The 12,270-nt window shown below is 55.6% G+C and overlaps 1 protein-coding gene across 1 annotated transcript in view; it reads left to right on the top strand.

Moving 5' to 3' along the window:
* HS1BP3 (HCLS1 binding protein 3) overlaps positions 1 to 9,909 on the top strand; it is a 30,725-nt gene extending 20,816 nt beyond the window's left edge. Inside the window, exons 5-8 of the mRNA XM_023511882.1 lie at positions 2,449 to 2,609; positions 3,722 to 3,860; positions 7,901 to 8,206; positions 8,770 to 9,909. Of these exons, the coding sequence (XP_023367650.1) occupies positions 2,449 to 2,609; positions 3,722 to 3,860; positions 7,901 to 8,159 (559 nt within the window). The 3' untranslated portion in view covers positions 8,160 to 8,206; positions 8,770 to 9,909. The remainder of the gene's footprint in view (positions 1 to 2,448; positions 2,610 to 3,721; positions 3,861 to 7,900; positions 8,207 to 8,769) is intronic.
* The last annotated feature ends 2,361 nt before the right edge of the window (positions 9,910 to 12,270 follow it).

Here is a 12,270-nt window from a genome sequence, read left to right as displayed (position 1 = left end):
GGGCGCCATGGAGACCCTGCCGGCTTCTCCAGAGCCAGCATCACACTTGTGTTCTCGCCTCCTCTGCTCTGCAGACGCGTCTCATCACTCAGTGCTTCCTCTGGTTTCTGGTCAGCAGGAAGCCTCTCCCCGCAGCTCCCGCCATGCAGCCCGCAGGCTGTGAGGGATGCCAGTTTCATCCTGGGAGCTTGTTTTTTTCTGAGCAGGGTATGGGGCTATGATGTGAAGCTATTGGCCCAGGCTGCAGAGTGGCCAGGCCTGCCCTCTCAGGAGGGAGGTGGACCCACTAGGGGGTGGCTGTCTAGCCTTCACTGCTGCTGTCCCTGCTGGATCCAGAAGCAAGGGCTGAGGGCAGAGAGAAATGGGACAGAACACTGGCTCCCAGCCCTGACTGTGAGTTCCACAGGAGAGCAGCAGGGCTTCCCACCCATCTGGGGCTTCTCTCTTGGGGGTAGTGGCTGGGGCCATCTCCAAGGGCCTCCCCTGAGGGGCCTTGGCCTGTGTTTGGTACCCACATCCAAGGGGTCGTGAGAGCGAAGCTGGCTCTGCATGCTCTGTGATAGTGAGGGGAAGGTGTCTAAGGAAGATCAGGCTAGCCCCAACTCCTCTGGTGTAGGGAGAGCATGAGGGGGATGCAGGCTTCTGGCTTCTGGAAAGCACTAGCTGTTAGGAAGGAGAGTCTGGGCTCCCCCTGCCTCACCCCCTGCCCCAGCACCACAGGTAGGGTCCACAGGTAGTAAAGATCAGAGGTGTGTCCTTGGTGGCTTGTGCTAGGATGGTCATAGTACAGGGGCCATGCACACGGGCCCTCCTGGCCTCGTCCCACAGTTGTACCTCTGCTGTCCATCTCCACCTGTGTCATGTACCACGTTCCCCTCCCTCCTAGAGAACAACAGCATCAGTCCTGGTATCCCTGCCAACCCTTATCACCTTCTCGCTTATGGGACACCTGGACAGAACAAGAGGAGAGGACCACAAATGTGACCACCCTTGTTCTAGTCCCAGCCTGCCTGCCCTCCCCTTGCCTGCTGTGTGGCATTGGGCAGACACTCAGCTTCTCTGAACCACTGTTTTCTCATCCTGAAAACAGACCAAGATCCTCCCACCAAGACTGGGCCCTGAGCTTGGGGGGTACTAGACCTGTGGCCTTCAGTAGGGCACCTTCCCCACTGTCATACCTTCTCCCATCTCAGCTGCAGCTGGAAGCTGGCACCCAAGATCCTACCAGACTTCAAACTGCAAACCTTGGGAATAGTCGCCTTGGAGGGCCCTGCCCCTCCAGCACCAGGGCCATCCTGCTATTTTTATCTGCCACTGGTTAATCTGTAGCATTGCTCAAGGCCTGGGCAGCTTCTCGGAACAATTTTGCCATGTAGTGTTGCCACCGTGACCTCAGATGGTGACCTCATTCCAATGCAACTACCCGCCAGGCAGAAAAGTGCATGGAATTCCAGTTTCCAGTAAAGAACGTATTCTCATAATCTGCAGGAACATTAAAATGGCTAATGTAGGCATCTGCAGTAGGGATTAGACCAACTTGTTAAAATAAAACCCAGTTTATTTATTTATTGGTGGTATCACAGTGACGTGCATGGATCATGAGCATTCAGCTCCATGAATATTTACAAGCCTGCTGTGTAGCCAGCTCCTGGATCAAAAAATAAAGCACTCTCATGCCCCAGAAGCTTCCACCATGCCCCTTCTGAGTTTCCCACAGCAGATTCTGGCCCAGAACAGGACCTCCTTAGCCAATTGGCTGGGGGGTGGGGGTGGCAGGATATAGGGTGGCATAGTCAAATGTGGCTCTGAGTCTCAGAGGGGCTTTAAGAAGGATGGGGGATGCTCCAAGGAACTTAAGTATTTGCTAGAACAAGGGTGGTTACACCACTGAAAGCAAACAAAAGGACACTCAGCAAGACTCCAGGCCTGAGCTATGTCCTCAGGCTGTGCCCCCCCATTTCCAAGTGGCTGTGAAACCTGGTTCTCTGAGCCTGGGCCCCAAGTTCTGAGCCCAGGTGGCCGCCTCCACCCCCACAAGAAGAGCACATTCTCTGGTCTGTGCTACACAGGCCCAAGTGGCTGGGGTTGTTGGGCAGTGTCCTATCCAGGTGACCACCTGATCCTCCTGACAGCGGTCATTTCATGAACCCAGAGCACAGGCAGTTACAGGCCTCTCCCCACTCCATCGTCAGGTCACTGGTAAAAGCTGCCTCCTCTAACTCCCTCCTCGGGCCTGTTTCCTCTCTGGGGAGAGACCTGTTCTTCTCTTTACCTGGCGACAGGATCTCAGCACCCATGAGGACTGCTCTGTTGGGCCACTCCAAGCCTTTCCATGCTTGGTCTTCTCGGCCCTTGGTGTCTAGCAGGGCCCAGTCCTGTGTGGGTTGACCAGGCCACCTGGACCCTTATGAGACATCATCACCTTGTATTTTGTCTGTGATTCTTCAGCTCCAAGAAGCCCAAGAAACCCCCTAAAGTGGCTGTGAAACCTCGACCCTCACCCCGGCTCACCATCTTTGATGAGGAGGTGGACATGGAAGACAGGCTCTTTGACCCAGGCAGGAAGCACTCCCCGCAAAGCCCCTCAGAGGAGCCACCTCCCTCAGACTGTAAGTAGAGCCTCAGGCTGTGATCCTGTGCTCTTGGTGTCTTTGCTTAGTGGCTAGCCTCTGTCACTAAGTGGGCTTTGGACCTACTGTGCGTAAACAGAACACATCTTCCCCTTGTCCTGTTTAGCTGTGATACAGACATGGGTTTAGGGGCTTCCAGGCACGGTGAGTTGGGAGTGGGTGCTGGTATGCCTTGGGTGCACACGGACTCTTCAATGTAGAGTCTAACAAGAGAGTGTGTGTCACCCGTGTAGACTCCCCTAGAGGGCCCTGTGCCGAGTCAGGAGAGGGAACACTGGGAGCCTTGGGACTTCTTTGTCCCTGGGTCTGACCTTCCTTCAGGCCTGCCTAGTCCTCTTCCAGGAGGGAGTTGCTGCCACCCACTAATTCAGCCAGCACATGCTGGGTGACCACCCAGGGCCAGGCTCGAGGACACTAAGGAGTAAGGCCTGGTCCTGTCTGCAGGGCCTCAGAGCAGCATAAGTCTGTGACGGGCTGAGCAAAAGCGTCAGCTCCTGTGGATGCCCAGATGCTGGGTGGGACATTGGGCTCCATGTGAGCTGGGCCCTGGAAGGTCAGCCAGAGTTTGCCATGCCCTCTGGAGAAATGCATTCATCCAGGCAAAAAGGCCACAGTCTGCTCTCAAAGGGCAGCCCCGCTCAAATGAGCTGGGGGAGGATGTGGCAGGGAGACATGCCCACATGCCTACTTCAGGGTAGTGGCTGTGGTCAGACCTTGTTGTGGGACAGAGCCGCCATGGGGGCAAGCTACAAGCTAGGAGAGCCAGCTGGCCTGGACCCTGAGGAGCCGGCACAGCGACCCCAAGAGCTGTGACCTCCTAAAGGCATGGGAAGCCCACGAGGGCTTGAAACTGGGGTGGTGCCACCAGCTGACTGGCCCAGGTGCTGGAAGTCCGGGCAGACTGCTGAGCCAGGCCATCAGTGAGCTCCTGTCCTCCTGCCCTCCCCACCCTCACCAGCTCCTATCGCTCTAGTTTTCTACTTATCTATCTCCTGGGTGTGTGGGAGGCTGGGCCCCGTCTTCCCCACCGGGAACCCCAGGTGGCTGAGCAGGCCAGGACCTCCTCTGACCCCCTGCTGCCTTTCCCACAGCTCTGAAGCTGTTTGATGATCCTGACCTCGGCGGTGCTGTCACTCTGGGTGACTCCTTACTGCTGCTGCCAGCTCCCTATGAGAGCAGAGGCCCCACATCCAGCCCAGGCCACAGGGATTCCTCTGAGGAACTGTTCAGGTACCACCTGTCCCCAACAGCACCTCTTCAGCTCTGCGGGTAGCCTGGGCAGAGCCAAGGGCCCCTCCGTATAACAGCATTTCCCTGGCCTCAGCCTCTGAGGGGAGGAACCCAGCCTGTCAGAAACAGGGGCCTGGGGGTGCAAACTGGCCAAGAGGCAATGCAGGGCTCAAGGAAGGCTCAGCAGCCCAAGGCAGCTCAGTCCTTCCAGAAAGAACTTCATATGCACAACCAGTCTTTTTCTTATCACACTCATATTTTAATAGATTCTATAAAGATAATTATGGAATCTCAAGAGCAGGTGTAACTGGCATCATTGAGTTTGAGAACAGGGAAACTGCTTCTTAGTAGCAGCCTGCCCACAAGGAGCAGAGTGCAGGCGTCCTAGCTGCTGGCCATCTCCAGGAGGGTCCAGTGGTCAAGCTTTAGAGCAGGGAGGGGCCTGAGGCACCATCTGCCACATCTGCCAAGGCTTGTCACTGGTGCAAGTGACAGCCCTGTTTCCTGAGTGCTTGCTGTGTGCCAGTTAGCCAAACTCCTTACCCATCGCCTTGCTTAATCCTCGCAACAGCCCCCTATGGTAGGTGCTGTTTTCTCCATATTGTAGAAAGTGGAGCATGGGAGAGGTCACCACTCCACTGGAGACTCTCTGAGCACTTGGCCAGACGATCTGCCACCCCCGCTCCCCACCAGCCCCTGGTTCTCCCTGGGCTTCCCCCAGCTGTGATCCCGGTGAGCTTGGCACTGTGCCTTTCTCTATATCCTCATCACCCCTGGTACAGGGCTGTGCCTGGTGATTCACAAGAAACCAGGCAGCCTCTTTCCAGGAACTGCTGGTGCGACACCAAGGCCGTGTGGTCCCTGGAGGCTGTCATCTGCACCCCTCGTTAGCAGCCTCGGACTATCAGACAGCTCTCCGAGTGTCCGCCAAGCCTGAGTGACTGTGACGGCTCCTTGTATCTACATGTCCCCAAGGCCCTTGGCATCTGCTCACTCTCGTCCTGTGGCTTCTCTCCTGACATCACAGCAGGCTGAGTAAAAAACAGGATTATTATTTCATTAGTAAGGAAACCAAGGCACAGGGGGGCAGGTGCTAGAGTCATCTGGGGGAGGGACATGCCTGGGCTGAGCACGCCTAGGAGACCATGTTTCCCGAGGGAGCAGCTCTCCTGGGGCCTTTCTGGCCTTGTTTGTCCCAATTTCTTCCCATTCCATGTTCTGGAGAACACAGTACAGTAGGGTGTTAGAAGGGGCTCTGTGGCCCTTGCTGTGAGTCAGAAAAGGCGAGGCCTGTGGCACATGGTCCAGTATCACACAGCACATCACATTCTTGTTGGTCCCTGGGACCTGTCCTTTGTGGTGCCTCTTAGTACACGGCAGAGCTCTTTGGGAGTCCCTGCTCAGTGTGCATGCTGCATCGGCCCTTTACAGGTGGTGGGGACATCTGCTATGAAAAGATCAGGTTCTTGAAAGTAGGAACCAGATGTTAATTGTTTGTCTGCCCTGTGATTGTGTAGGCAGTAATTGGGCTTTTTCATAATAATGATGCTCATTCATTCATTCATGCTCCTACCTCACATCCAGCCTGTTGCTAGCCTCAGCTATCCCAAAGCAGCTTGGGTTGTACACCAAGCAAAGTTTGGAATCTAGAAGCCTCCAGTCCCTCTGTTGTGTAGCCACTCCAGAGCTGGACTGAGTTCTGTGCTCTCCAGGGGCTGGGCCGGGGAGGGGGTCGGGTCCCTCACTGGTGCACTCACACCACCTGGTCCTGGGCCAGAAGGGAACTAGTACTTGTACTAGTGAGACTTTTTCCTGGCCATGAGTCAGGGACCCCAAATGGACACAGGGTACTTGGAAAGGGAGTGCCCGTGCAACCACCTATATCCCAAGAGCTGCTGCATTGCCCCCCCCCCCATGACTGGCCACCCACACACACCTCCCACCTCACAGCAAATCCAGCTGCTGATTAGTTCCGAAGAGTCGCTGCTTTCCCAAGCAGGATAATCCTGAAATCTGACATGAGCTGTTAGCTGCTGCTTTCTGTTCCTAAGGACCCACGTTTAAGGATAATTCCATTCCTTTGAGCTTTCTCTGGGCATCCTTATCCTCCAGTGGAGGATGCAGGAGGAACCAGCACCTGCCCCAGGGGGTTGTGGAAGGGCTGCCACTGGGCAGAAACAGGTCCAGTCCGTGGGTGAGGCCTCCCGAAATTGCCTCAATCCCAAGGCATCTGCTACTCTCTCCATGCCTGGACTGGCACCTCTGGGTCTAGAAAGGAAGGATACCTTTCATTCACTTTTATGCCAGCAGACTCTGAACTCTCTCTCTCTAGGGTCAGTGCCCTATTGCAGGTAGACCCAGGAAGTGGAAAGGACAATCCTGAGCTGCTTCAGCAGCTGATCTCTGGCAGGTGGCCCCTCTGGGGGGCTGTACTGGGCACCTCCACATTCCATAGGCCTCTCCTAGGCCTAGTTCTGACCAGTGGTACCTGCCCCTCCCCAGTCCTGCTGATGTCTGAGCTGGAGTGATCCTCTTGTTCCCATTGTCAGGCCTTCTTAACAGCCCAGTTTCCCAGGAAGCCTTCCCAGCCTGCTCTGGCCCATAGGTCCCTCCCTTCTCTGGCATGCAGTAACTTCTTTCCAGACCTTTGCAGTTATGTCCTCTCTGGCTGCTGAGGCTGCCCAGCAATGAGCACAGAACTGGCTGCCACTTTATGTTTTATGCATGCTTTGCTCAGCACCTGTGGCTCTCAGTGAGATCAATAACTGCAGTATCCCTTTACGTTTGGAAAAGACTTTCCATTTGTTCTTATTTGATCCTTGTAAGAATCCCTGTGAGGGTGGCAGAGCAGGAATAATCCCACTTTACAGGTGAGGGAACTGAGGACTGGGGAGGCGGAGTGGCCAGAGGTACCTGATGAGGAACGTTGGGGTGAAGCGTGAAAGCCACTTCTGCTTGCAGTGCTGTACACAGCTGTGTGTAGCCCGGCCAGGTGATGCTGTCCCTCTTCCTTTTGTAGCTGAGGACATCAAAGCTTGGCATGGCTGGGTCTCCCCAGAGTCTTCTGCCCCCAATGCTTCCATGCCACCCCTGCCAGCCTGGCTGAATGATGCCTCTGGCATTACCCACTACACACAAGGATAAACCCCACCCAGAAGCTGGAACCCACCTGCCCCAGGAAGGCGAACACCCCTAGAGAACCAGCCATACATGGGCCAAGTCCTGTTTGTCTTCTCATTATCTGTGGGGCCAGAGCAAGGCCCTTTACCATTCTTGCCTCAATTTTCAAATCTGTAACATGGAACTACTCTCTGCTACTGGACAGTGTTTTAAGATTATGATGTAAGTTAATGGACATAGAAATGTCTGGCCACAGTGAATACTCAGCACAGTGTTGAGTGTGGGTGGGTGGAGCAGACAAGGAGTCTGCTGCTAGGCCTTGGTCTCTAGGGATCAAGAGAGCTGGTGGAGCTGCTGGATCTCCAGAGTGTCTCCTGCTCCACCTCAGGTGCAGAGCCCCTGCTTGTTCTTCAGTGGTTGAACTTGATTTTGGTGACAGCTCAGCTTCTGTGGGCTGACACCCTGGTTCCTGCCAACTTGGGCACTGTTGTGTGCTGTCCTCTCAGGGCCACTTGGCCTCCTCGGTCTCCAGCTTCCTTGTCTGCAAGGTGGGAACACAGTTTACCTCCCAGAGTGGTGTTCTAAGGATGAAATGAGATAACATGTCTAAGGGGCTCAGTGGGGAGTGGGAACTCTGGACATGGTAGCTGGTAGTTCTTTCTAGAGGTTTGGAGGGAAAGCCCCCAATGAAGCTGGGGTGCTTAGAGTCGGGTCACCTGAAGAGCAACTCTCAGGAGCCTGCGAGGGGCTGGCTGTGCACCTGATATGCTGTGGCAGGGAAGGAAGAAGAGCCTTGGCCTGCAGGGTCCCCTAGGACAGGATGGGTGGACAGGCCAGGGTAGGCAGTCCTGGGGCGGGATGGTCTTGCCCCTTCTATGGAGAAGGGCTATGCTCAAGGGTGCCTCCTTTTCGTTTTCTAGAGTCGAAGAGGACTTGGACCAGATTCTGAACCTGGGTGCTGAGCCCAAACCCAAGCCCCAGCCTAAGCCCAAGCTACTGGTGGCTGCGAAGCCAGCACTACCCAGAAAGCCAGCTGTTCCCCTCAAAGCAGGCCCATCTGAAGCAGCAGCTGGGCTGCAGAAGCCACAGCAGCAGATCCAAGCCATGGACGAGATGGACATCTTGCAGTATATCCGGGACCATGACACACCTGCCCAGGCCACCCCCAGCCTCTTTTGACCCACCCCCCACATGCTGGCCCTGGCCTGGGCAGGCCTGCCTGTGAGGTATGGGGGAGGGGCACGATGCCCAGCCAGGCCAGGACTCCATTCCCAAAGGAGTTGGGTGGAACCCTTGGTCACAGGACCCACAGCTGCATTTTCACCTTTTCTCGTGGGCTTTGGGGCACAGTGGAACCCTGTAGGCCCCAGAGAGTGAAGGTCATCCTAGGAATTGGGGTCCAAGTTGTCTCAGTCCCCATGGATGTGGAAGAGAGAGTGTGAAGATGCCTTGCCACCTAGGCGTCCAGCCCCCCAAATGGGCGCAGGCAGCAAGTAGGTGTCAGATGGGCCCTTGACTCTGCCAGCCCCAGCATAGGAGGGAGGGCCTGGCTAGACTGAGGTGAGGCGTGTCTATGCCAAGCCACCCCAGAGTCTCTGCAGGTGCTTGGCAGTCTCCCCTAAGAGAGATATTGAGCAGGAGAGCCAAACCATCTTGGGGGTTCAGACACGAACCTCTCCTGAGCATTCTGTAGTTAGCAGCTCTAAGAGGAGAAGTGAGGCCCAGCCCTGCCTCTTGAGTGTAGAAGGCCCTGTCAGGCTCCAAGGCTTTCTCCCTCTTCCTTTCCCAGGAAAGGACTGGCCAGCCATTGCCTACTTGGGCTTCAGGACACAAAGCCAGCATCCAGCATTGCAGCTGTCAGCAGAGTGGGTCACAGCCGCACCCCCCACACTCAGCAGGGGGCCAGGCTGGGCTTCCATCTGGTTCCACCTCCCTCTCCCAGGGGCAGGATGCTCTTGGGCTTATGCTCCGAGGCCTTCACTGTCCTCAGGGTCTGGACCTGATCTGTGGCCTTTCAGCAGCAGAGCTGCCTTTCCAGGGGGCAGGAACCATGTGCCAGGGCAGGGCCAGTGCCTTAGACTTCTCCTGACCCCTCAGAGCCCTGGCACACAGGTCTGGGCACCATGAAAGTGCTCAGGAAATTCTCAGATATTTAATGGAGCAAAGAATGTCAGGATAAAGAATGTCAGAATTTCTTGGATAAATTCTTTATGTTCAGGGCTAGTTTTTAATGAAATGCAACCGCTGTTGTTCCTTGGCCTGTCCTGCCTGGCAGAGGTATTAGAGGGGCTGGGACTGGAACCTCAGACCCTTTTCCAATATACACCAAGACTCAACCCTGAGGGCCCCGGTTGACACTGGGTTTTTGCAACCGTCAGGGTCTAGTACCACCAGTGCCTGCCCCATGCCAGGACCTGTCTGCTCTGTCCTGCATCTTGCTATGTCCCCCACCAACTCCTAGTCCTGGGAAGATCCCTGCCCTCCCCTCCATCTGTGCCGGAGTGAGAGAGAACTGGTGGTTCAGAGACAGAGAGCTAAGTTCCTCCTCTTCCTCCCCAGCTCTGCACCCCTTGCTGATGGCAGAGGAGGGAAGGCATGGCGAGGTGGGGGTCCGTGTCTCCCTCGGGCTCCTTCCCCTCCCTACCCTCTCCTATGCATTCGTCACCTTTGGTGAACAGGGCAGAGAACACACAGGGCTAGTGACTGTGGGGCTGGTTCTCTGGTGGGGGTCCTGGCCTGCCACCCTGGTGTGGGGTTAGGCCCTTTGGACCAACCGCCTCCATGGCCTGGAGTTCTCTGAACATGCAGTGGAGGTTTGTGTTTCCCCAGATGTTGACGATCCAGTTGTGGCTTGTTTTTACTGCAGATCTGTGATCTACTGGCCAATTGATGACAGTCGTCATCCAGTAAAGCCTGTGTCCTTGACTTATGCCAGCATTTATTAGTGATGTTCTTTTCTGTGCCTGGGCTGATGAGAGATGACAGGGGCCAGGGAGTACAGGGGATCGTCCTTTGAAATGATGGACCCAGGCTGCTGCTTATTGTGGTCGGGGAAGGGGGGGATTGTGGTGCTCCTTCCCACTGTGTAAACTGAGGCAGAGGGGCTGGAGGCCCAGGCTGAATAGGGTCATCCAGCCAAAAATGGCTCAGCTAAGACCTGTGTGGAAAGAGGATCCCTTCTCTCTCCAGGCTTCACCTCCTGTCTCCCCACAGTGGGACTTGTCTAGACTTGGACTGGCCCCAAAGCCCTTCAGCTCTGACATCAGTGGCCCTGCCCATCTTGTAAACAAACCTCTTTTGCCTTCTCACCTGCCAAGGGTCAGATTCCGAGATGCTCCTTCAGTTCTGGGACCCAGAGATTCTGATGTAGACATTTCTGCAAAGCGACAACCCACTGGAGAACTAGAAACTGGTTCCCAGGGAGCAAGGGCAGCTGCACGGCCCCTCTTCCCCCACAATGTGGGTTTGGGTCTTGTAGCCAATATTGAATTGGTGCCTTAGCTCCCAAGGACAGGCATTTGGGCTGTTCTGAGGTCTGCTCAGCCCAAGAGCCTACAGCTGAGAGTCCACTATGGAGGGGAAACTGAGAGGTTTAATTCAGGACAGCGAGATCTGTTTATTTGGAAGCCTGTTGTGAGCCCAGGACAGGATGTGCTGTCTGTGGCTGGGGTCCTGCTGCTCCCTTCCTCTGGGTATTATTCCTCTCAGGAAGCCAGGAACTCAGGCTGTTTCTCCTGGAAAGTCCCTGAACTACAGCCTCTCCTGGCCAGGCCCGTGTCATGGGCTCCACTGGACAGCACCCACTCGTTGAGCTCTGGCAGCCTGTGACTGTGTCAGTACACCATGCAGGCAGTGGGCTGCTCTGAGGCTCGGGCCCTCATGCCAGATGCAGGCGAAATAGCAAAGCTCAGCTGCTCTCCATGGTCCTGTGGCCTTACTGCCAGCAGCCACCTGGGCATTGTGTTGACATACTCTGTGCAGGGGGTGTGACACTTGGTGTCAGGGTGATGTGGAGAGTCATGCTCAGTTCTCCAGCTCACCAGCTGTGCAGCTGAACAAACCCTGGGAAAGAGAGAAGGGCAGCCTGGCTGGTGGCCCTGGCTGGACGGCAGGCAACTGCTGCTGACAGCTTCACATGGCTTAACGGCTGTCCTGAGCAGGCACAGTCAGCTCCTAGAGCCTTTTCCTGGTTCTGCTCCCAGCAGACTCTGATAACTTCGAATCATTCCCTGCACAATGCCCCAAGGCCTGGCCGGTGGGGAAGCTGACTGAGGGGCCCGCGGGAAGTGGCACAGACCAGTCTTGGGGTTCTCACATAGCCCACAGCAGCTATGAAACAGCAGCCAGACTTTGTCCAGCTCTGCTAGGTGACATGTCCTTACCCAGAAGTGACAAATGAAGGGACTTACCCAGGGTCATGTGAAGGGACCAGGTAGAGTGTAAAGTCCGATTTGTGCTTGAAGGCATTTTAGCAGACCCGGTCACATGAGCTCCTCAAAAAGAGACCCCTACACAGGACTAGCTGGCTGCTAAAAGGAAGTGGCAGGCACTCAGGCAGGTGGTCAGAAGGCCTGTCGGCTTCAGCTCAGCTAAGCCTCTGGCCCTGGCAGATGGCTAACTTCCATGCCAGGTGTGGTCCTGCCATGTGGAGAATGTGCCACGGTACACAAATACCTGCCTCGTGCCCCATGGCTGCTTCTACCTCTGTATTGCATGGATCTGGCTGCTGGGGAAAGCCAAGGGATTTCTCTTCTGGGGCTAGGCATGGGATAAAGCAGCCGCTTCTGGAGTGGGATTATGGGCTCAGCACGCGGCCGCCGCAGGCAGGAGCTCTATTGAGAACTTTCAGCGGCCAAGACTTCCCTGCCAGCTCAGCAAATAGCCGCTGCTGAACGGCTCTCAGATACAGCAGGGTGAGCTTCCTCCAGCCCAGCTAGCCAATCACGCTGTCTGTTTCTCTATGCAGAATGCATCCAGAAATGCTCAATTTAATGGGCACCTACTGTGTGCAGTACCTCTTCCAGGCAAGTTGGAAGAAGCAAAACTGAAAAAACTGGAGTCATTAAAGCCAATTCTACCAGGAGCCATGCAGAGCCCCTAGTGTCAGTTCAGTTCTTTGAGGCTTCTGCCCAAACATGAGGAACAGCTGAATGAGGCCCCTCATTCTCCACGCGGCCTCTTGCCTGTCCTGCTCCCCTCTGCACCTGCCAGCATCTGTTGTCTGCAGCCTGAGCTCAGCTTTTGGTCACTCACTGCATCAGTTTCCCAGGGGGGCCATAACGAAGCACCA

The sequence above is a fragment of the Otolemur garnettii genome, unplaced genomic scaffold (genome assembly GCF_000181295.1).
Source record: "Otolemur garnettii isolate 467f Iridium unplaced genomic scaffold, OtoGar3 scaffold00022, whole genome shotgun sequence".
Classification (NCBI taxonomy): domain Eukaryota; kingdom Metazoa; phylum Chordata; class Mammalia; order Primates; family Galagidae; genus Otolemur; species Otolemur garnettii.
The sequence above is the reverse complement of the archived record's forward strand: the minus strand, read 5'-3'. Positions and strand labels throughout refer to the sequence as shown.